Here is a 24,425-nt window from a genome sequence, read left to right on the forward strand (position 1 = left end):
ATTTTCAATCTAAATCTTTTTCTTTCTCGCAATATTTCCATTCTTGTTAAATAAACCTTTTCTTCTTCATTTTCTCCAGTTTTATTTATCTATACTATACAAATTAAACATGCTATCAGTCAAATTTCAATGTGTTGTATTTAAGCAGGATCCATCCTCCTATAGTAAAATAAATCACATTTCTATATAATTATAAAATATACTTGTAAATAATTTTTTTTTAGTAATATAGTAAGCATTGTAAAATAGTGATTGATTTCTTTGACCAGGAAGTTCCATCAACTACATTAAAAAATAAAAAAAATCATGAAAAGTACTCAAAAGAGACTATGCTGTCAAAATATATTTGGCAACTAAAAGAAAAAAATAGTAACTTTAAATTAAACTGGTTTATTCTAGAAACTGCGCCTACCTATAATAACATATCTCAAAAATGTATATTTTGTTAACAAAAAAGTTTGAAATTATTACTTATTTAGATCAAGAAAATTTACTAAATAAAAAAAACTAAACTTATTTCTAATTGTAGACATGAAAATAAGTACCTTTTAAAAAATTATAAAAAAAATGAGCAAACTTATCAACCAAATTTATTTAATTCTAAATACCAATTAAAAATAATAAATTTATATATTCATATATTTATATGGCGCTACTGCAGTTTCTCCCCCCCCCCCCCCTTTTTTTTTTATTATTTTTGATTATGATAGAGAATTTTATGCTGATTCAGAAAAATATAAAAACATGGACCTGAAAATCAACGGAAAGTGCTCTAATTCGAAGTCAAAGTTGTAAAAAATCCCTCTAAAAATCCTAATATTTGCCATTTTGAGAATATTAAGATAATGATTTTTTAGCTGACAAAAGCAATAAATATATAGCACGGTTTTTATGTTAAAAAAAGTCGTTAAAGTATGTTTATCTTGCGCAATTATTTGTGGCAATGAAAATAGCCGTTTTTTGATTTATTAGAGAATAAACTATATTGCTAGTAAAGTACTTTTGTAATGAATTTTAAAAAAGTATTCAACAGTTTTGTTTCCTAAAAGAAGAACTTTTGAAACTAAGTTCATAGTTGTTTTATCACATGTAAAATTTAGAAATAGTAACCTTCAAACCGTTTTTTTAATAAAAAAAAACCAGCGTACGATACGATGATAATTATTCATCAATTTGTCTACATTCTCAAATTCTACGTGCAACCTTTATTTAAAATCTTCCATTAATTTCATTTCGTTATAACACTTTCGTTATAATACTTTAAAATATTAATGCAAAGGCTGATGGAAACCAGGTCTTTTTATTGCACAATGTAACGGTAATTAACTTTCGTTAAAAATGAAAGCGTTTTGAAAAAAAATGGCGAATATTAGGGTTTTTAGTGGGATTTTTTACAACTTTGACTTCGAATTAGAGCACTTTCCATTGATTTTCAGGTCCATGTTTTTATATTTTTCTGAATCAGCATAAAATTCTCTATCATAATCAAAAATAAAAAAAAGGGGGGGGGCAGAAACTGCAGTAGCGCCTATATATATATATATATATATATATATATATATATATATATATATATATATATATATATATATATATATATATATATACAATGTATATATATATATATAATGTCCACACGCTTTATTTTGTTTATTGCGAATAACTTCTACCGATAGAAACCACTCTGTTTATGCAGTCATCAAAAAGCCTTTCAAAACAAAATCGCTAAGTATTACCGAGTTCTCGACACTTCAGTGTTCGTTGTTGAAAGAAATAATTAAACGTCGGATTTTCTACCCTACTTTCTGAATCAAAGTATGAAAAATCAATATAATTCAATATCGATGTCTTTTAGCTTGTAGATAACAAGAAAAGTTGTGCTTAACAATTTAAACCCTTGTTTTTTGAAACATTCATCTTTAAGTTTAAGGACAATATGCGTCATCCACCATATTTTTGTCAATAACATTTTTTTCAACTTAGCCCAACTTTTGCTAAGTATTATTCAGCTTAGACAACAAATTTTCAAAAACAGTTTTTTTAAAAAAGAAGTTACAGAAGGTAGGACGAACAACCATAAAAATTTGGACTGGCCTTAAATCACCTGGGCATGGTTTTCTGTGTTTTCGTGATTTTCTACAGTCAATAAAGTAGATTGATCAAATTTTATCAACTGTTAATAAGAAAAAGACACTTGTTTCCTGACAAAAAATAATGTCTCCTTGATAATCTAAAAACTCTTCAATTTTGCTTTTTTAAGGTGGCTCACCCCCTCTAAATCTAACTTTTTATTTATAAAGGTTAAAAACTTGTTTTTTATTTTTTATATAAGGAAATTCTATTAAAACTTTAACTTCTTAAAAGAAAAATGAAATTTCCATTTTTTGATGCTGAGTCAGCATAATTTGTCTAAAATCTTACCTTAGCTAAAACAATGATATCTTGAGTAAAATTTGCACTGAATACACCATATTTTGCCAAATGGTAGCTAAATAGTTGCTCCAGGGCTGGAACTAAAATTTTTTTCAAATGTTAAAAAAAACTAAAATGGCAGCAATAAAGGTGCAGAAATTGATTTAGTGCCTGTGTCAGTCTAACAAACTACATTCAAACTAATTTATTTATGCTTAAAATGTTATAATTCTAGTCCCAGCCCTCATAAATAAGTTAATCAACATACTGTGAAAATTTGAAGATAAAAGCTTTAACCAAACTGAAGATATTAACGTTTTCGTAAGAAAAATATATTAAAATAAGAAAGACTTAAAAAACACATTTTAAAAAAAAAAACATAAAAACAAAAAGTTTTTTTTATAAAAAGTTACTAAAAACTGCCACTAGCATAAGATTTCATATCATCATTCCCCTTGTCAATGTCTAAATAACCTTTGTTTATTGATCTTATATGTTTTCTTCGTGTTTTACTAACATCAGTCGATTTTCTTGACATATTTGATAGTTGGTTTTTATCTTTTTTGAAAGCTCCTTTTTCAAAATAAACACCTCCAGAAAACCCAAGCATTTTAAAAATGCAACTTAAAGAAGAAAATCCATCATTGTAATTTAAAATAGAAGAATAAACAGATATTTCAAGAATTTTCCTTGCAGTAAAAGTAGTTTTAGGGCATCGCTGCCATATCAAACCATTAAATGACTCATTGCAGTTTTGTGTCATCCCATGTAAACACTTTCTTAGCATTTCAGGGTTTGATAATTCTTGAAAAATAGGTTTAATTTCCTCCATAATTGCTACAGGTAAATTTATTTTTTGTCTATAGCTTGTTTTACCCGTAACTTTATCTGATTGCCATTTGCACCAACTGCTTTTCCCTTTTAAACAAAATTGATGACGAGTGACTTCATATGGAAAGTTTGTACAATGGTAAAGTACAGCTATTACAGAATTTCTCATACTCAGTAGGTTATTTTTATTTTGTCTTATAGCCATTCCAACAAAGTTCTGCATTGCGTTAATAGTTTTATTGGTCAACCTTCCTTTTCCGGATATTTTTAAGCCATCGCTTAACAACCTTTAAAATCTTTAATTTTTTGATGCAAACGAGAGCCTACTCTTTTCTGATAATGGCCAATACATTCTAGCTTTTCAATAAGATAATCACCGTATGGTTTACTTTTAACAACATTAGAAAATGAACTTGAGTCACCATCTCCAAGGTACTTAGTATATCTTAAATTATACTTTTGTATGGACGAATGGAATATTTCTTGAGCTCCAGCAGCTTCCATTGACCCTGCTGAGCCAAAATGATTTACTTGACAAGTGTGTGTAGCTTTCCAATATTCAAAATCAATAGGATTATTAATTCTTCTATGTACTTCACACTGCATACAAAACTTAGATAAAGAACAAACATCAATCACCTTTTTATTTTCATGCGAAAGACCAGCAACAACACCATTTAGGGAGGAGTACCCACGACGTTGCCATGTTCCATCTATTGATATGCCACAGTCAATAATTTCATCATCAGAAGCATTTGCATTTATAATTTCCCTTAGTTCTGATACAGCAGCTTTCATACTCTGAGAACTGCTTTCTTTATAAACTTTATGTAGTTTATTGTTTGTAATATTATAACTGTGATTCGTAAGAGGTGGAGGCATATTCATTATAGCAGTAAAAGTAGACATAGCTTCTCTACCACGTCCAATTTCACGAAATGCCATAACAGCACGTAAATTTATTTCATATGGTTTTGAACTAGAAACACTTTGATTTACTGATGGTGATGAATAAAATGTACTTTCAAAGTCACAGTTTGAACATTGTATTATAATTCCAATAGAAAATCCCATACGTATAGATTCATTATGAAAAAAAGTTAGCTTGCTATTACACTCACTGCATGTGGAATACTGTTCAAATATATTTTTAATAATTCTAAAGTTACAAATAAAGAAAAAATTGTCAACTTCGGAATCACAATTTGTTGCAGCACTAAAGTTATGTTTTTTCTTAAGCTTTGATGCACTTGTTGTTTCTGATTTCCTGCTACAACCATTTACTTCCTCTGCTCTCCTTGTATACCTATTTCCATGATATTTTCTCTTTAAATTTCTAATTTTATTCCTTTTGTTCGCCATATCCAGATAGATAGTTTTCAGTTAAATTACATTGAATTAATGATACAGAGCACATTTTTAAGAAATATTACATTTTACAGAACAGTAGAAAAGCATAATAGATCTAACATTGAAAAATAGTTCAAAACTTTAAGTTAAAACCTTCAAGAAGTAATGAATAAATTTGTTGTTTACACCGTTGCTATGGCGTTGCTAAGGAGTAGGAAACTGTATTAACCACAATAACGGTATTTTTTGTTACTTTTTAAGCATATAATAGTAAAAATATATTATGAATTTTGTACTTCGATGCTTAATATAACATAATTCAAAAAAAAAAAAAAAATTTTTTTTTTGATTTTTAATGGGGGTGAGCCACCTTAAAAACGAAGCTTTGAAAAGTTAAACTTTTTTCAAAAAGAATGAAAAATTTTCTCCTAAAATGCTGATGCCAACCAAAAATGTGTTTTAATCCACTCCAGAAAATTGGATTACCTACCTACACACCTATCAATAAAATGTCTTGTTTCTCTAAAACTATATCCTATATACACTCCTATTAATAACTTATATATATTAAATTTTTTATATACATTTATACTCTTAGTAAAGCGTTCATGTTGTTATATGTTCTTATAAATATACTCTTATAATGTGCATCATTACATATGTAATGTACAATAGATGTATAATGTCCAAAAATAAAGATGAAATATTTTTCCTTTCAGATTTTACTTTCTTTACATTTACTTACTCCAATAGTCGGATTGAACTTTATAAGCAAATGTAAGTAATTTGGAGATAATAATTTGGAGATGATGATTTTAAGATGATGATTTGGAAATGATAATTTGGAGATGATGATTTGGAAATAATAATTATGGGAAAAATAAGTAATGCATTAATGTTGTGCAAGAAATTTTTAGTAGCTATGTATTTGGAAGCTTGTGCTAAAGGTACCAAATCTCTATTCTAGTTCTTCATATTTTATTTTTTTTTTTAAAGAAAATATTCATTTAAATACGACGGTGAGAACTGAGATTTATCATTTAGAGAGATTTCTGATTTTGAACTATTCGAAGATGCTGATAAATTAGATTCTAATGGACACTGGCGTTACCTGGAGGCAAAAAAAAAAAAGCTATATATTTAATTTTGCAACCGTTATTCGAAATATTTGAATAAATATCTGAATTAAAAACCATTTCAAAAAAAGTATTTTTATCAACTTGCTTCATTATTTGTTTAACTAACTGTTTCATCTCAATGAATACGTTCAAAAAAAGTTTGGGGTTAAATGCTATAAAGTTGCAGTTGTGGAGAAAAGGAAGTTGTGGAAACGGAAAAGATTGTGCGAGTGGAGAAACTTGTGGAATGGAGAATGTTGTCGAGTGAGAAAGGTGCAAGATTTTGTCTTCATTTCTTTAATGCTCATTTTTTAAAACTGTTTCAACTTAAATTTTGTTAAGTTAAGTTAAATCCAAGTTGGCCACATAAAATCATTAATTGTTAAGCGCTTGCTTAAAGTAATACATAAAATTTATTTTTAAAGAAATTTACATACATTATCAGCATTTATTAAGAAGTTTATATATATTATCAGCCTTAAATTATCAAATCTTTTATCCCACAGTAATTTCCTTTTGGATTTGGTAATTACTGATAATCCTATTAGAACATTTTCCAAAAGAATCTTTCTGTATTTTGGCTTCAAATGTGAACCAGGTCAATAAACACAAAATAATGTTTTCTTTGGGTTGATTCACTTCTGCTCAATACCATATAATTAGGAAATTAGAAATTCGATATCCAATATAAAGATATTAACAACCGGGCTGACAAAATTTTCCGTCATTTAAATTCTTTCAATTGTCAACATTCAAAAAAAAAAAAAAATCAAAAATGGTTACGAAGCAAACATAGCCTTCTCTATTATATTTTGATCTTTAATAACGCCATCTTCCACAACAAGCTTATCAATTTTTACAACTTCTACTGGGAGCGAATCTTCGCACATTTCATCGTAAATACCATATGCCGGAACCAAGCCCTCCCCATGTGGTGTATCAAGACTCCTCTTATTTACAAATACTTCTCTTTTGTGTCGACACGGAGTGTTTGCCCTTTTTTCTAAAAATTCATTATTGTTCTTACTATCTTCCTGCTTCGGTTTAAAAGCTTCTGCATTTTGTTTTAACATAGTTTCAAAAGGAACTGGCTGCTTTATTATATCCCAGCCATCTTGTTGGTCTCCTATTAAGTTAGGAAAGTCTGTATTTACAATAGGATTTCCATCAAGATCTCTTTTTACATTATCTGATAATCTTGTGGTAAAGAATTCATCTTTCTCGTTATCTTTTCTATTAAGCGATCTTAACATGGATTGAAGCTGTAGCTTTTTTACACTTTCTCTGTTCATCAGATCTCTTTTAATTTTCATAAATGAAATAATCGGAACTTGGCGACTGTTTACATGGAGAATATATAAAGCTGGTAACAAAAGAAAATGAACAACACAAAATGAAGCACCTGAAAGAAAGAAAAAAAAGTAGAAATAACTCTAATTTCAATAATCTTTAAAAGAAGGAAAAAATTTATCTTCTATTGAAATTCATTTAAAATAATATTAACAAGCTTGCCTCGATAATTCATAATTGACGCGTCAGATCAGCTCACTTGCTCATGCGGTTTTTACCCTGAAATTTAATTTAATAACTGTAAATTTAAACAAAATTGGTCAATTAATGCTCATAATAAATATTAAGTAATAAGTAATAACAATACCAGCATAGATAACAAATGCAGCATTAACAATTTGAATATTAAGGCACAAGAAATACTTAGAGTGCATTACCATCAAAGTAAACCAACTTGAATCCCGCTTTCAAATCAACTCAATAAGCCGCACTAATGTTAAATCTGAATTAAAACCATTCTCTTATGGTGGAAATATTTGAGCAGCTTCACACATAAAATATGACTTAACTTTGCTGGCAAACCGATGGAACAAATGTGCTTGAGTGAGCATAAAGCATTTAATTGTAACACTTGAGAACAAAAAGCAACGGCACGTGTAGACGTTTGGTTTGAACGCCATTTGCGTCTAATTTTTGTTAAAGAACTTTTTGTTTTATAAAAAACTAGAGAGAGAAAAAGAAAAATTGCAGTTTTAAAATCGGTACCATTTTTGTTTCCGTAAATATATGAAAAAGTATTACTACTAAGCAAAACAAAAAAAAGCCACAATAAATTATTACGCAATAATCAAGGGGATGAAGTAGAAATCGACCAAAATATTGTTTTAGGGGCGAATGGCTGAGGGAGTTTCCGGTTTTTTCCTTTTGCTCATGGTTAACATTAATGAAAAATCTGAAAAAAAAAAGGGTTGCAATTAACAGAAAATACTACTGCTAGTCTCTTGTTTTTTTGCTGTAATATAAATAATTAATATTAATAGTAATGTTAAAGAGCAGTATGAACTTAAGGGGGGGGAGGGGCACTTATTACAGCATTTGAGTAACAGGAACAAGTTTATTATGAAGAGGTTCATGGGAAAAAACACAACTTTCTCAAACTCACACTGGACTAAATACACATGCAACTTTCAAAATGACAAAAGAGTTGTTTAATCATTATTTTGGATTGTCCAATGGCTTTGATAAAAAAAAATGCAACCAGCAAATTCAAGCATTAACTAAAGTGACGAAAAGTATTTTCTACTGATGGACAAGAAATAGCCTCCTTCCGAAAAATTTGGAGAAATTTCTTCTTTATCAATCTTTCATTTGTTACGGTTGCTGTTTCGGTTCCTGTTTCCGTTTCGCTTTTAGTATAAGTCTTTTTTCTGTTTCTTGTTTTGGTTACTGTCCGGTCTCAGCTAGAAATTCCAGTTCCGATAGATCACTACTAAAATAGCTATAATAGTAGAAATAATATACTATAATAGTACTGTAATAGTATACTATAATAGCTACTAAAATAGTAGAAATAATAATTTAGCTATTAATTAACCAATTAGTTGTTGATATAAAAAAGGAAGCTTTATTTTAAATATAGTTTCAAAATTATGTTCAAATATTTTTCGCTTGTTTAATTAATATAAATTTAACGCCTGCAAATTTCAAACTAATAGTTTATTCAAGATGAGCAATAAACTTTATAGAAAGCGTAAAATTTTCGAGATTTACGAAGAAAAATAGGTTTTTTTAAAATCGTTTTAAAAATAATTTATACCCAAAAAACATTAGAAAGATAAAAATCAATTTTAAAAAACTAAATCATTAAACATGTTTACCATTGTCTTAAATGATAAAGGAGTATTTTTAATAAATAAAAAGAGAATTTGTTAAAGAATCACTTTATCATTGTAATCACTTTTCATTGTTTTCATTTTTTATCATTGAAGTAACTTCATTATGTTGATTTTTCACTTGATTTTTCATCATAGAATTTCAAAATGGAAGAAACAGAAAAAAGACGTTCATTAAGTTAATATCATTGTGGTCACATATTTTGCCCCAGAAACGTTTTAACTACATTTAGAAACTTGTTGTTCTTTTTTTCGAGACGCTTTCAATGGTGACAGTGCAATTTGTCAACACCAACGCCTTCAATTTCTTCTATTTTAGCATAATATCTCTTCTGTCAAGCGAACAACATTCACAAAAGGACAACCGAACCGAGTTTTTGTAATAAAAGTTGTAGTAATAACAATTAACTCGTCATTTGTCATGCCATATTTTGTTATGAACAGTTGGGTGGTAGGATAATAAAAGAAGCATGAATCTGATTGATATAACTAACAAAAAACCTGATGAGTATTTAATTACTTATTATATTAAGTTTTTAGATTTGTTGTTATTTTAATTCGTTATTGTGCGTGATAATTAAAGTTTTAAAGAGCATTCGACACGACTTACGCCACTTACAACAAGCATCGGCGTTTTGATTTATCTTTAACAACGAATAATAACGAAAAAGTTATAAGTTTCTAGAAAAAAATTTGCAATACCTCGCATAAATTACATTTTTTTTGTTTCAACGCTCCAAGAAATTAACGAAGAATTTTATTAAATCTGTTTAACTTATTTTTTTCAAAAATAAAAAACTTTGTTTGAATATAAACACGCCTCACTACAAACTTTTACTGTTTTAAACGCATAAAACGTTCTATTTTAATAAACTTCAAGAATTTCGATTTTTTTTTTAAAAGACTGATATAGAAATTTGTACTCCATTTGTTATTATTCGTTGTTAATGGAAAAATCAAACGCCGCACAATTTGCTTAGAGTATTTTTTGGAAAAAATTGCAGCTCATATAATTTACGACAGAGTATGTTTGGGTCAAGAAATCCAATTTTGATGTAAAGTTTAAGATTTGGCCATCAGGTGTATGGGTGCATAGATTGGGTGCATGGGCTGATGCGCCTATTCTATATTTATAATTTTATATAATGATAATCAAACTTTCTTTGTTAAAAAATTTTTTTTAAAAAAAATGTACTTCTTTCACCCTATTTTTTGCACCCAACTTATGCACCCATACACCCAGTGCACTGAGTGTTTGCAGGTATTTTAGTTGAACATTCTAAATGTAAACATAGAATAGAATACATAGAACAGAATACCTGTAATCTTCTTTATTAAAAAAAATATATATTCAATACATTTATATGAAACAGTTAAGAACCATCATCTTCTCATCTACTTCTACCGCTATTTCAGGGTTGGGCATGCATCGTTTTTTTTGCAAAAAAAAAATGTACTGTGTGCCCAACCCTGAATCATCGTAAGCAAATTAGCTGCTTTAAATTAGCTGCAACAGAAGGGTGGGTTTTAATTATGATTTTTTGACAAAAAACTTTAAATGTATTGTGCTTGACAAACATTTGTGTGGCCTTGGAACTTGGCCCGAATTTGTAGGACCTTACTTATATGTTCCAACTTCCCTACCTTTTTTTTTTTGGAAAACATGTCAATAGATTTGCCATCTGTGAGAACAAACAATTCCCATGAATAGATACACTTTTGGTGTACGCTTGAAGATATTATTGCCCAACAGAATTTCTGTTTGTAAAAGATCGTTAGATCATATCTTACACCCTTTACTTGGTTAGATTGATTGTTTCATTTAGATCAACATGCTGAGTCAGGCTGAGTAGAGTATTGATCATTGGATAGCAAGTTGCTAAAATTTTCTCTGTCTTTTTGTATTTGGACAACGCAGATATTTTCTCTTGCTTTACTACTGATAAACCTACAATGGGACCATTGTTTGTATTGCCTCCACGGAAGTTCGTCTATCTAGAAGAATTCCTGTTGCCATTCTAACGTTTTCTATAACCTGCAGCTTAGCCTGCTTAAGGGCTAGTTTAACATTTGTATCTGCTTTAGACCAAGTATGGGCTTAAGTAACAACCAAATGGTATAATATCTTCAAGCAATTATCCAAAGCTCTTTAACTTTTGATGAAGGGTTGCGATGAAGAGAACATCACACTCCACAAATGATATAAAAGTATTTTATTAATCCGGTTTTACAGATTATTATTTTACAAGATATGGAAAATAAAATTGTCTGTTAATAAAAAGGTCAAAAAATTTTTTTTAATTTCCTTATGGGTTTAGTATCAAAAAAAAAAAACTTTCAATCAGTTCATTTTTCGAATTTCGAATGTTTTATGAACTTTTTTGACAAAAATGTAAAATGTTGTATTACTTGTTTTCGAACATTGAAATAAAAAAGTCTTAAACAACTCAACCTTGAAAAGCTGCCAATTAATTTTCGATAGTGCAATCACTCTAAAACTGTCAGGGGTTGTCATAAGATACTTATATTTTAAGTAACTCTTTTTAAAATATGGTTTTTCAAAGCATTAAAAAATGAATTTTTTTTTTCTATCCTGGGCACACAGGACGCCGATGCTCAACCTATAGCATAAAATTAAAAATATTACATTTACCTTTTTGTCACCTGCTCTATCTCGTGATCAACTTCTGTTAATTAGACAAACTTTAATAAAAGATTGTGCTTAGATATCTTGTACTTTCTTTGTGTCACGACTCCGAAACTTAACGCGAATTGCTTCCATTAACATTTGTGTAGCAGGAGTTTCAGAATATTGCAATCCATGAAAGAGATAACAAAGTGAACAAATTATGAAGAAAATAAAAATAAAATGTAAAATGTAAATTCCAACTCTCCATTCTGTATAAAATTTTGTCGCAACCCCTGGATAGCCAATAGACGTTTTTTTAATCGTCAGCGTTAGTTTAATTGAAATTTTTTCTGGGATTTGTTTATGCATATGTATATAAATATTTTTAAAATAGAAATTACTTTAAAAAACACTAAACCATTTAAATTCAATGTGAGGTTGCTTTAATGTGCGGATCTTTACTTGAATTATTTGACGAAGCAAACAGGTTTCGGATTTACTAGTGAAAACTAGACTCTAAAATAAAAAGACAGTGCAGAACAGGTTACTCAATATGGCGCTATCTCCTGCTCGTGTATCAACACTACGTAATAAGAGTATTCACAAATCTTTGCTAGGCGTACTAGGTACTTATTCAGAAAAGGTAGATAATGGAAAAAAAAAAAAAAAAAGAAATTCTATCTAACTATTATTATATAATAGTTGACTTTACTTGTTTTCCGCAATTTACATCAAGTTCTGCTAATTGTTACTTAAATGGATCTGTTAATACAGTTTACTGAATTGTTATAGTGTAGCTAAATAAGTTTTAAAATTTTACATTACTTATTTTAAAATTATTTTACAGTTTTCTTCATATTCCAAAGAAAGAAGATTATACTTTAGCTCTGATGTAAGTATTTTTGCTTCCCTTTTTCAAACATTCTTACTTACATTTTGCAGAAAATAAAAACCTGTTTTTGAAATAAAGTTCAGTAACAAGGATTTAGTTATGCAAAGTGGAAAAGTTAAGTTTTCCATTTTTTGAAATATCTTAATGTAGTTACAACTAATTTGCTAAAGTTTTTTACTTTTGTTGAAATATTTTAAAATTTTTCATTACTTGCTATTAAATAAACTTATTTAAAATCATTTTTTCTTGGTAATTACTATTCTGCAATAGGTTTAACTGTAGTATATCAGATTCCTAAAGTATTCTTAAGTATTTCCATGAGCAAAGAAAGAGGACAGGTAGAACACAAATCACCTCATACTTGGTTTATAAACAATCTATTACAGGATGTAAACAAATAAAAGTATAATTAAATGTTTAAAAGTATTCTTTTATCAACTTTATAGTCCTTCATGGCATGTTAGTAGGTGCTATATGTTAAAAGTGCAGTGAAGTGGACTTCCACCTGCACACTTAGTCCCGAGTATCACAATACAACATCAAGCAGTATCTGCTAACATGCATCCATTCCAAAACCCCTGATAGCACTCTGCAGCTAGATTTTTTGGGAGAAAGTTTAGATTACACAAGAAGTGAAATATCAATGGAAATGCAGGAAATGAATTATCAGCAATTTCATGATATGCATTCAGTAATTTCTAAACACCATCACCATATGCTGGGTACTTGTTACCCAGGAGTTCTTAATGCTTCATTTAAACATCTTTTATATATCCATTTCCAATGTATCAAGACTTCTCAAATCCTTCATTTTGCTTTGCTTTATCTGGGGTCCAACCAAAATACCTTCTTTCAACTTAGCTAAATTGGTCTTTTGAAACATTAAATCCAGGTATTAAAAGTCTTTTGAATTGGTTTTAGACATTCCTTTTACAAAGCTTTTAACAAAACTGAGCTTGATACGTAAAGGCAGAAGTAAAATGTCAACTGTATTTACTAATGCATAGTTTCATGCTGCGCTTTCTGGGTTCATAAATTATATTTAAAGGCCACTCACTCTGAAAAGACTTTCAACATTGCTGCAGTAGGAGAAGTACTTATCCTTCAATCGAGAAGCAAGAAGCTAAGTCTCTTATCAGTTCACTGAGCTCTTCTTAGCTAATTGTCTGCAGATTGTTATTTCCATTATCAGGAATGTTGTCTGGATCTGCTGAATAAAGTTTGTTTTCTGCCAGATGTACTCTCTTTAATTTCTATTTCATCTTTTATAGATTCAGTTCTATCTTGTAGAGGAAAAGAGATTAAAAATTTATTGTCATGTGTACTAGTCCATTAACTAATTGCATGTTGAATAGATGACTTTGTGTTTGTCTTTCACAGTAAGTCCTTATCTTGATTGCCAAGTTAGCAGTCTTATCCTAATTGCTAAGTTGACATTGCTATCATCATAATATTGTCACAGAAATCAGAAATATCACATTATGATTAGTATATTACATATAAAACAACCAAAAATCTCACAAAAATAGTTTAATTAGCCTTTTCAAAACTTGATGTGCTAAAGAAATACTAAATCCTTGTTAACCAGTGTAATAGAAGCATTTACCTACTTAAATATTAAGTAATATTTTAATAGTTGCTTTTAATTGTAACTCACAAATGTAAAAATAAGTAAGAAATAATAGTTATTTCTATACAAAATTCATTTTGAGACATTTTTAATATTTCAATTTATAATGTGCTTAACACTTGTATTCATTAATTATAAATTTAGGAATTAAAGAGAGTTTTTATATGCTTATTTTAGGCAAAAAAGAAGGTTACATTAATACCTGGAGATGGGATAGGTCCTGAGATTTCTAAAGCCGTTCAAAGAATTTTTACTGCTGCAAAGGTACTTATACATAGAAATATTAAGAAATGTTAAAATGAATTATAAAGCAAAAATGTTCTTTAAACTATTTTTGCACCTTGAATCAAAGAATTACACTTCTTTTGTTTTAAATATTGCACAGAATGGTATCCACATGTATTCACATATTCAGCATAGTTTTCCTATAGTAATAAATGATAAAATTTTATGTATGAAACAAATTTTATATTCATTTTTATCTTTTTAACCCCAACCCTCCCCCCTCCTCCTCCCTTCCAATGTTATTTAAAAATTTTAGCAATTTTTTGTAAATTTTTAATAATAAATGCTAATACATTTTATTGGAAAGAAGGTTCAGAGTTTTCTTTTTCTTTTTTGAACGATGATGTCATCTTGTAGAACTTTAACTGCTCATTCTGTACAGTGATTAAATCTTATTCTATTGGTAACGGCAGTTTGCACAAAATGTTTCAGACTGAATTTAGAGCCTTATAATTGTAGTTGCTAACAAATTTGCACAACTTATCACATAAGTTTGAATCATATTTGTGATCAGTAAACCGGACTGAAATAAATGTACAAATTTTCTCCGATGGATGACTTCATACTGGTGTAATAAAATATTTCTTAATGCAGTGTTTACAATAAGAAATTCTAAATATTTCTCATGGAATTTTTCTTGAAATCTAATTACAAGCAGTTTTTTTAACATGCACTCACCACAGTTTTATTTGTAGCAATCATGATGATGATATCTTCCAAACTCATCTTTTAAATTCAGAATGAAATGAGCTCTCTAACTACCTAATTGTTATCTCCTCATTTGATTTCATTTTGAGCATTTTTTAAAAACTTTTAACTGATAATCTGGTTAATTTTTATTTTGTTTGTTTTCTGTAAAATTGTAGTGACCACTTTTGGCCACTTAAGTATTTTTTTTTTTAATTTTAAAAAGATTAGTATACAGATGATAGACTTTGAATATTCACATTTTGGATATTCAAATGAATTAATACTCAAATATTTTTCTTGCTTCTTTTTTTATCATCTAAAATTAGCATCTAAAGTTAATGAACAATTTCATTTTATTTTCACTTTTAATTTTTTAAAATCTAGTATCTTAGTGAATACCCTAATGTACAGGAATTTTAGGATCAGACCACATTCTACAAATAGTGCAGCAAATCAATCTAATTACATGTCATGCTGTGTGTAAGGTACCTGCAAGAAAAATTATATTTTTTCATCTCGGTCATTAGTTTGTTAGTTTAGAAGAAATATTTTAAATACAAAATACATAGTTAAATTATAATTAACAGTTAGCATCACATAAAGGTTAACTATTTGCTCATCATTTGGGGTTATCCACTTCAGTGAATAAAATGATCAACTATCAACTAAAGTAATAGTTGATCATTATATTTACTACAATAATTGTAACATCAACTTTAATAACAAACATCTTCTTTAATGAAACAAAATAATAGTAATAAAACAAAAAAATCATAACTTGTAGTTAAGGTTCACCAACTGCAACCAACCTAATCAATTTTATTCTAACAATTTAAGCACTAGTAACAAAAAAACATACTAAAACTATGTGGCTACCATTTACAGCAACACAAAGTCAAACTACACACGAATGGAAAAACCCAAAATGTGTCTCTTTGATTTTTGGAAAACTGAAAAAACATCTTTGAAATAAGTTGTTTTTAATCATTGATGTATAAACTGCAAATAAATGAAGATGTATAAACTGCAAATGATCATATGTCAGTTATTGCACACAATATTCCTCTAATATGAAAATTATATAGAATGTGAGGTAATAGCTACTTCTACAAAAACTTCAAAAATAACATTAACAGAAATTGATTTATGGTTGATCTGCCAAATCTCACCATCCCTAGGCTCAACAAAACTTTTACTACTAAGAGACAGCAAGACAAACAAATTTTGATGCATCACACTCAACAGCCCTTTATGTTCTTGATGTGTGGACAAAAGAATGACTCTTTGGTAGTGTGCATGCCAGAGCCATTGACATGATCAGCATATGCAAGGTTGATTTCCTCATTCCTCAAGACAAGGTTGGATGACATGGTAACATAGGAAATGCTGAAAAGGAAAATAATAAAAAAGAAAAGTGATGAAAAGAAGCTTTTAAAAGAAGAATCCAGAAAGAAAAAAATGTTTTGCCAAAAATTAAAAAGTTAATCTATAAACTTCACCTGAAAGTGAAATGTAATGTATATACTGATGAGGAAGAACTTAGAAGTTTGCTGTTGAGTAATGCAGCTCAGCTGTTTCACCTTCAAAATAGGCCAAGCAAACAGACATAGAGTAAGTGATAGAATAACAGTACTTGTTCTCACTCCAGCAATGGAGTATGACATTATTAGATGATAGCATCTTGGGTGATATGAAGTGACTGTTGATCAATGCTCTCAAGACACATGGAGCCAAATATCCATTAAAGAGGATAATTCTTGATCCTTGCCTAGAAAATTGTCTAAATTTTTTGATGTAAAAAGTTCATCAAAACACTTAAAAAACTTTTGCAGAAGCAAGAGCACTCAGAATCTTCTCTATCACTGGACTGCCATCAGCTCTCTTGAACAACGCCATGGAAATATGGTCAGCAGATGAAGACTTTTACCACTATAATGCCAAAATTCTTGTTGGAAGCAGAGTAGGTAGTGGCTTTAATTGATGAAAACAAAAAACTTCATACAAACAATGAAAAATAAAAGCAACTTCTTCTGCTTGTTGCAAATAAATATTTATGCATTAAGAATGTACCATCCACAGTTATTTTAAAAATTATGTTTAGTTTCCTCAATATTTTTTAAACCTACTTTAGTCTTTAGTCTAGTTAAGTCACCATAAGAATTTTATTTGTATAGAGTTTTGTTTCCTTTCAAATCAAATAATTATTGTAAATTACAAAATTTCAATTCATGTAACAGTTCGAAGGAACCTCTAAAATTCATTCAATCTTTGAACAGCTTTTTATATACATAAATCTCAACCATTTAAAAATAGTCTAAAGAAGAAATAAAATTTAATTTTTATAAGTTCTAAAGAGTCACCCATATTTATTACAAGAATTAGATATGGTATCAATTTTTTCCTTTATTTTTTATTTATTTTAAAAAATTAGTTTTTTCTATATCAGGCTTTGCTGTTTCAAAAAAGTAGGAGAATGGGAGAAACTGGGCTGAAATTTTTCTTGATTTAAGGATAGCCATTATGTTATCAGTAAAGATGATGTTTGGGGTGTGGAGCTGTAAAATTAGTAAGTGAAGTATCCCCTCCCTCCTCCATTTCCTCAGTAGTTTAATTAAAAGTAACTTAATAAAAATAAGTTTAAAATAACTCATGCGAAGAACAGTCAGTTATTCTTATAAACTCTTCCAGAATTTTAGTTATCACAAGTAAACTTTTAGGTATCTTCCAGAATTTTAATTATCACAAGTGAAAGCAAATAACTTTAATGTTTGCAATATTCGTTTAATTTTACTTGTTCTACTAGAGGATTAGTATTATTTAATAGAGGATTAGTATTATTTAGTAGAGGATTAGTATTATTTAGTAGAGGATTAGTATTATTTAGTAGAGGATTAGTATTATTTAGTAGAGGATTAGTATTATTTAGTAAGAAAGTAATTAGCTATTGTAAAACTTTTGTTTTAGTTTGTTACTCTTACTTGGTTACATCTTAGATTTACAGAAGGAAAAAAAAAGAAGTAGATTATGGTTTGACCATTTTGGTTTGAACAACCTTTAAATCTTCTCTTTCACAGTTACAAAATTAAAGTTTTAAAGATTTTTTTTAAGATTAAAAGCAAATTGAGAAAGCAAGTAATTTGTAAGAAATATGAAAGTTGCTTTCTGTAGACATCTGTAACACATCAATAGTTTTGAATTTTTTTTAGAAGCTCCTAACAGGATTATTCACATTAAATCTGATTACAGCATCAAATACAAAACAGAGTAGAGTTCTTTTATTTAAAACTCTGCACAATGTTCCAAATCTTCAGTTCTCAAATTCTCTTTGAAACTAAAATTATAAAAATTATTTACAAAAAATGACTTTCCATTTTCTCATAGAAACCAAAGTTTAAGTAACCTTACTCCATTTAAGGGTTCTATTTTCCCTCATTGTATTTATTTCACTTCTCATTTCGTTTTTCCACATATTTATAAACTTTTATAACTGTCACCTTATTTTTAATATGATTAATAATCATTTTCATATTTTTATTTCATCTCATAGAGATTAAATTTTTTTAAGATGTCTTTTTAATAAAACAAACCACAAAAAAAGTTTTATGTAATCAGAAAAGTGTATATATATATATATATATATATATATATATATATATATATATATATATATATATATATATATATATATATAATTTTATAAAAGGGTTAAGTAATTTTTCTGTTTTGAAATTAAAATATTTCAATTAGACCAAACCTAATTGCAAATTTAAGCTTTTTAACTGCAATTTTTATTTTTATTATAGGCACCTATAGAGTGGGAAATAGTTGATGTAACTCCAGTCATTGGATTAAATGGTAAAACACAAATTCCTCCTGCTGCCATAGACTCAATTAATAAAAATAAAATTGGTTTAAAAGGTACTTCTATTTTTCTTTTTACAGAAATTTTTTTTTTTTTTTTTTTTTTTTTTTCCGTGTCACCTCATTAGGAAAGATTAGGGCTTCATTTAGGGTAAGACTTAGGTAATATAATGGAATTTCATAAAAACAGAAAGGAAAGAGTCAAAGGGACAAAGCAGAGCCTAATTGTGGTAAATAGGATAGGTAAATTGGAGACAACAAAATAACTAGGCTATATATCAACTGTCTTAATTACATCTGCAAATTTGTTGTGGAATTTATCACCAACAAATCATTTCAGAGAAGCATGTATGTAAAATGCATATAGCAAGTTCTAATAATTGATCTTCTTTGTAGAACCTAAATAGAGGAGGAAAGTAAACAAAATCTCCTCATAAGGTTTTTTTTTATCTTGGAGGTCTTTTATTTAAAATTGCTTTCAGCAGGTGGTACTTCTTCTAATTGATTCCATTTTCTTTAAAATGTTTTTCTTTTTACTGTTAATATTAGTTTAATATTGTCATATATACAAATTAACTTACAAAACTGCTGTTATCTGACACCTTCACTCATTTACCCCTACTATCAAAGAATAGCAAATGTGGATGCAGCAACTGCACAGAAAACATGTCATAGTTCTATTTGACTGAAACAGTGAAATAAATTTTCCTTGTAAAGATGTTTATTGTGATTTTTTTTAATGATCTTATGAAATTTATCTGGAAGACTGTTGATAATTTATTTCAATATTGTTAATAGTATTAATAGTAGTTTATCAGAATGAATTAATGTGGTTTTACAAGAAAATTCATAAAAAGGTCATAGCTAGTCAACTTATATATATTTTCATATTTTTCTCATAGGACCACTTGAAACTCCAATTGGTAAAGGACATGTGTCTTTAAACTTAACATTAAGAAGGTTAGTGTACTCCATGAATTTGGTGCATATAACTGTTGTTAGTAAGAAGTATTCTAAATATGTGCTGTTTTTTGTATTTTATTCTTATCAGGTGTTTCTGGTTTTTTTTTTTTTTCAGAACATTTAATTTGTATGCAAATGTGAGACCTTGTCGTTCCATTGAAGGATTTAAAACAGCCTATAGTGATGTTGATATTATAACAATCAGAGAAAATACTGAAGGAGAATATAGTGGAATAGAGCATGAGGTTGCACAAACTTGCTTTAAATTTTTTTTTTTAACATGTATCCAGGTTGTTATTTTTGTATTTTTCATGAATTTATTTTAAATTTTTACAGGTTGTTGATGGGGTTGTCCAAAGCATAAAATTGATAACTCGTCCAGCTTCTGAAAGAATTGCAAAATTTGCTTTTGATTTTGCTCGTGCAAATAAGCGTAAAACAGTTACTGCTGTACACAAAGCAAACATAATGTATGTAAATTAAGAAATAAGTATACAATCCAGTATAAAAATAATCATTTAAATCACATACCTGATAATTTAGACAAATGTGTGTGTGTATGTGTGCATTTATGCATATATACATGATAATTAATGAAAAGATTAATTTAGTGCTGAAAAAAGTTAAACTAAAAGTCTTGTTTTAAAATTCATATCACATTTAGGAGACTTTCGGATGGTTTGTTTTTGCAGTGTTGTCGTGAAGCATCTCAAGAAAATCCAGACATTAAGTACCAAGAAGTTTTTCTTGATACAACCTGTTTAAATGTACGTTTATCATATATTTAAGTTGTTTCTTTTTATTTCATTTTAAAAGATAAGTTATTGATGTTTACATAAATTGTTTACATAAATTATTGATTTGTTTTTCTTTAGTTTGTTGTTATGGTTTACTTGTTCTACTTGTGTGTCAATTTTTTTTTATAAAAAAGAAATTTAATCAATTACAAGTAACTTATAAAAATATCATTTTAAAAGATGTCATTGATGTTTACATAAATTAAATGAGCACTTATGACAGCCTCAATACAGGCCCAGAACATGTCTTCCTAATGTAAGCTTTCAACATACAACTCCCACAAAAAAATGTAGGATTTTAAGCTTCAAGATTTACCTCCTCTTTTAACATCATTAACCCTGGTGAGGATCTGGACACAATAGTATTCACAAAAAAGCTATTTTTTGAATTTACTGCCATAAAAATAGGGTAAAAATATTTCTTACAAATTTCCTTTTGAATAGCTGTTGAATAAACTCCAAAACAGTTTTTTCATCACTCAAAATACCATTTTAGTTGATTTTATTTTTTTTCTGGGAGTATCCACACAAAAAAATTGTAGACCTAGACATAAGGGTTTGCAAAACAGATCAAAAATCTGAAAATGATGTTTTGTGTAACAGAGATGCTATAATTTATTTAATAAAATAGTCATTAATAATGACCTGTAAATTTGCTAAAAATTTTCTAATTAGAACAAGGTATTCACTAAAAATTTTAATATTCTTAAGTAGCTTCATAGCCATAGCAAGAATACTTTTAGCTATATAGTATTAATATGTCAATTTTGCTCAGATTTTAAAAGACATCTTAAAAAATTAATTTATATCTCCTTTGTTTTCCTACAGAGATTTTTTTTTGTCTTTATCTGCCATAGCTTTTTGTAAGAACTAATATTTCTGTCCTTGGTAATTGTTTCTTCTAACAGCAAATTGAGCATCAACAAGAGTCGAACCTAATTTCAATTCTTGTTGATACTTCAATGTCTTCAATAGTTGTTTCTTTAAACCCACAAAAGTTTGCAACAAAAATGTCTAGTGTTTCTCTTCAGACAGTATAAAGTATTGAGTGGTTGAACTTACCAAAAATCCATACACTTACATACCAAAACAGTTAGTTCTCAGGCTACATTCTTGTCATTTTCAAAGCTAAATGATCCAAGGTTTTTAGATTAGCCTTTATGTGCTCTTTCCCTGGTAAATGAAATTCGGTTAAATTCCACTTCTCAATAATAATCATTTAATAAAGTTTTATCTTAAGTGACTACTGTTGAGTTAAATGTCAAATATGTCTGTGTAATTTTATAATAACTTGTTAGATGGTCAATGATCCTTCTCAATTTGATGTTTTGGTCATGCCAAACTTATACGGTGACATCTTGAGGTATTGCTTAGTATTGCTTGTTATGTGGGAGAATTTTTTTAAATTTTTATAAATTTATTTTGGTTTTCAACTAATTTTTTACTTAAAACCATGTGTAGTGACCTATGTGCTGGTTTGATTGGAGGTCTTGGTTTGACTCCCAGTGGGAATATTGGAATGGACGATGTTGCTATTTTTGAAGCAGTATGAAACAATTTTTTTTGTTATTATTATATTATACATACGAGTATTTTTTTGTATGTTTGTTGTATATAACTATTCCTTAATAAAAATTTTATATGAAGACAAGGTAGAAAAGGATTAATGTAATGATCCTGGATTAAAAATAATTGGATTATTATTTTGAACTATTTGAACTAATAACTTTTTTAAATGAATTAGAGTATTAAAAATTTTCATGCAAAAAAAAAAATTGTCAAATTTTGGGTACCCGTTGGATATCATTGAAATACCCATCCCCATTTAAATGAATTGCTTCCACAGAATTATAAAATGCAAGATAGGATTTTTTTTACTTTTATTTATTTTTTCTTTCAATCGTGATCGTATTGCTATCACCAAAGCTATTTATGAATCTTGAAATAATGAAACTGTTAAGTTGAATACGAAGTGCCTTTGGTCATATTTTTATTGCATATTGCTAACAACGATAAAACTTGAACTATTTTTACTGTATTTACTTAGGTTCACGGAACTGCTCCTGATATTGCAGGTCAAGATAAAGCAAATCCAACTGCTCTCCTGTTAAGTGGGGTAATGATGTTGCGTCACATGAAGTTGAAGGAATGTGCCAACGTTATCGAGTCGGCTTGTTTCAAAACAATCGCTGAAGGAAAGGTAAACATAGTTATTTTCAAGATAATTAATTAGTTCTTCAATCACGGGAGACAAGAAAAATTTCATTGTTTTTTTTTTTTTTTTTTTTTCAGGCAACAACTGGTGATTTAGGTGGTAAAGCTTCGTGTTCCCAGTACACAGATGAAATCATCCGTCATATTGAATCTGCGTAATCGCTATAAACTATTGTTAACTTCAGTTAATTTTATAATATAGTTGTAGATAGATAATTATTTCGTCTTGTATGATGAATTGATAAAAAAAATACATGGTTTTAGTTTTACAAATGTTTGAATTTTCTTGCTCTTCTTTAATTGTTGTTTTTGGATGGACCTATCCTACGTCTGTTTAATTTCTTGTTGTTTTTGGATGGTCCTATCCTACATCTGTTTAATTTGCAGTTTGGCAACACTGGGTAACAAATTTTCGTGAAAGTTCGGTTTCACTTGAAATTTTGATGTTGCTAGATAAACTTTTGTATGCTAATTCTAAAAATCACTTTAGTTTCAGTTTAGCTATAACGGCTGTTAAGATTAATTAAAAAAAGAGCACATTAAGTGCTCTTTTTTCATAAACTTTAGAAAATTTATTTTAAATAACTTACACAAAAAATTTTATTTTAATCGTTATTAATCGTAAAGAATCGAAAAATCAGTCTTTAATCAGTTATTTAATAAAAGCCGGTTTCTATCAGTTACTAATAAAGTTTAAATAACTGATAGAAATTGATGAAGTATTTGAAAAAGGCGAAAATGTTAATATTCACTAATTCTGCTAAAAACCTTGATTTACTAATCAAGGCTTTTTAGCAGAATTAAGATTTTTTCTTGTTAATTAAGGTAGAGGAATTTTTGTCTGTGGAGACAATATGACAGCAGCTAAAATATCTTCCAAAATCTTCAAAAGCACGTGATTTTTTTTCCCGGCAAGGGGAAAAGTTCGTGTGCAGAGAACTCATGGTTTTGCATATAAAAAATTGCTGTGAGACGCTCCGGAATGAGGTTGCCAATTATTGAATCATTTCTTCTTTGTTGCTCAACAATTATTTCCCAAAGTATGGCCACAATGACTCACAGTGTATGGTTTAATATTTCTGCTTGTTGTTAATAAATTCATGCGTAAATTTTCTTAATGGCTCTCTGTTGGCCTATGATTTTAATTCGATCTTAACCGAGGCTTGGTCAACCGTTGGTATCGCAGGAAGAGAACTCTAGCATCAATTTTACTTTTTTTAATATTGATAAAATGTTAAAAAAAAAATAGTTCTAATAATTGTTACTGAACCCAACTGCAATAAAAAAGTAATAATTATTATTAGCATTAAAATAATTATATATATACTTAAAAATAATAAAAAATATAAATATATTTCTTCTATCTTTGCGTTGAAAGTTATTTTTGTACTTTTAGGCGTGGAACAAAAAAAAAAAAAAAACAATTCTAAAAAAAAAAAAAAAATTGGTATGATAAACCACGCATTCAACCATATTTTAAATAATTTCTACCGACACAGGTGCCATTTACAAATTCCTCCCCTCCCCAAGTTTCAATTTCAAAAAATTACGAAGCCCCGAACTATTTTTTC

The 24,425-nt window shown here is 28.5% G+C and overlaps 2 protein-coding genes and 1 pseudogene across 3 annotated transcripts; 1 reads left to right on the forward strand and 2 right to left on the reverse strand.

Annotated features, from left to right (window-relative positions):
* Positions 1 to 2,728: 2,728 nt before the first annotated feature.
* On the reverse strand, positions 2,729 to 5,072 carry LOC149893325 (uncharacterized; annotated as a pseudogene).
* Positions 5,073 to 6,105: 1,033 nt separating this feature from the next.
* Positions 6,106 to 7,592, reverse strand: LOC145187765 (uncharacterized). Of its 2 annotated transcripts, none has more exons than XM_080064234.2 (3): positions 7,369 to 7,592; positions 7,224 to 7,280; positions 6,106 to 7,113 (listed from the first exon to the last, which is right to left on the reverse strand). In XM_080064234.2, the coding sequence occupies exons 2-3, from the start codon at positions 7,234 to 7,236 to the stop codon at positions 6,491 to 6,493; spliced, it is 636 nt and encodes a 211-aa protein (XP_079920360.2). In that variant the 5' UTR covers positions 7,237 to 7,280; positions 7,369 to 7,592; the 3' UTR covers positions 6,106 to 6,490. The 2 variants fall into 2 exon arrangements, with proteins under 2 accessions (XP_079920360.2, XP_079920358.2); XM_080064232.2 differs by having other exon boundaries at positions 7,439 to 7,565.
* A 4,413-nt stretch (positions 7,593 to 12,005) lies between these two features.
* LOC145187547 (isocitrate dehydrogenase [NAD] subunit alpha, mitochondrial-like) lies at positions 12,006 to 23,127 on the forward strand. The gene is made up of 12 exons (XM_090095560.1): positions 12,006 to 12,165; positions 12,370 to 12,414; positions 14,222 to 14,308; positions 18,823 to 18,937; positions 19,783 to 19,840; positions 19,959 to 20,088; positions 20,180 to 20,313; positions 20,508 to 20,610; positions 21,939 to 22,003; positions 22,102 to 22,186; positions 22,688 to 22,840; positions 22,933 to 23,127. The coding sequence occupies exons 1-12, from the start codon at positions 12,076 to 12,078 to the stop codon at positions 23,011 to 23,013; spliced, it is 1,146 nt and encodes a 381-aa protein (XP_089951686.1). The 5' UTR covers positions 12,006 to 12,075; the 3' UTR covers positions 23,014 to 23,127.
* Positions 23,128 to 24,425: the final 1,298 nt, after the last annotated feature.

This window comes from Hydra viridissima, unplaced genomic scaffold (genome assembly GCF_058129835.1).
Source record: "Hydra viridissima isolate aposymbiotic clone 2 unplaced genomic scaffold, HvirCarnegie_v1 scaffold_1, whole genome shotgun sequence".
Lineage (NCBI taxonomy): Eukaryota > Metazoa > Cnidaria > Hydrozoa > Anthoathecata > Hydridae > Hydra > Hydra viridissima.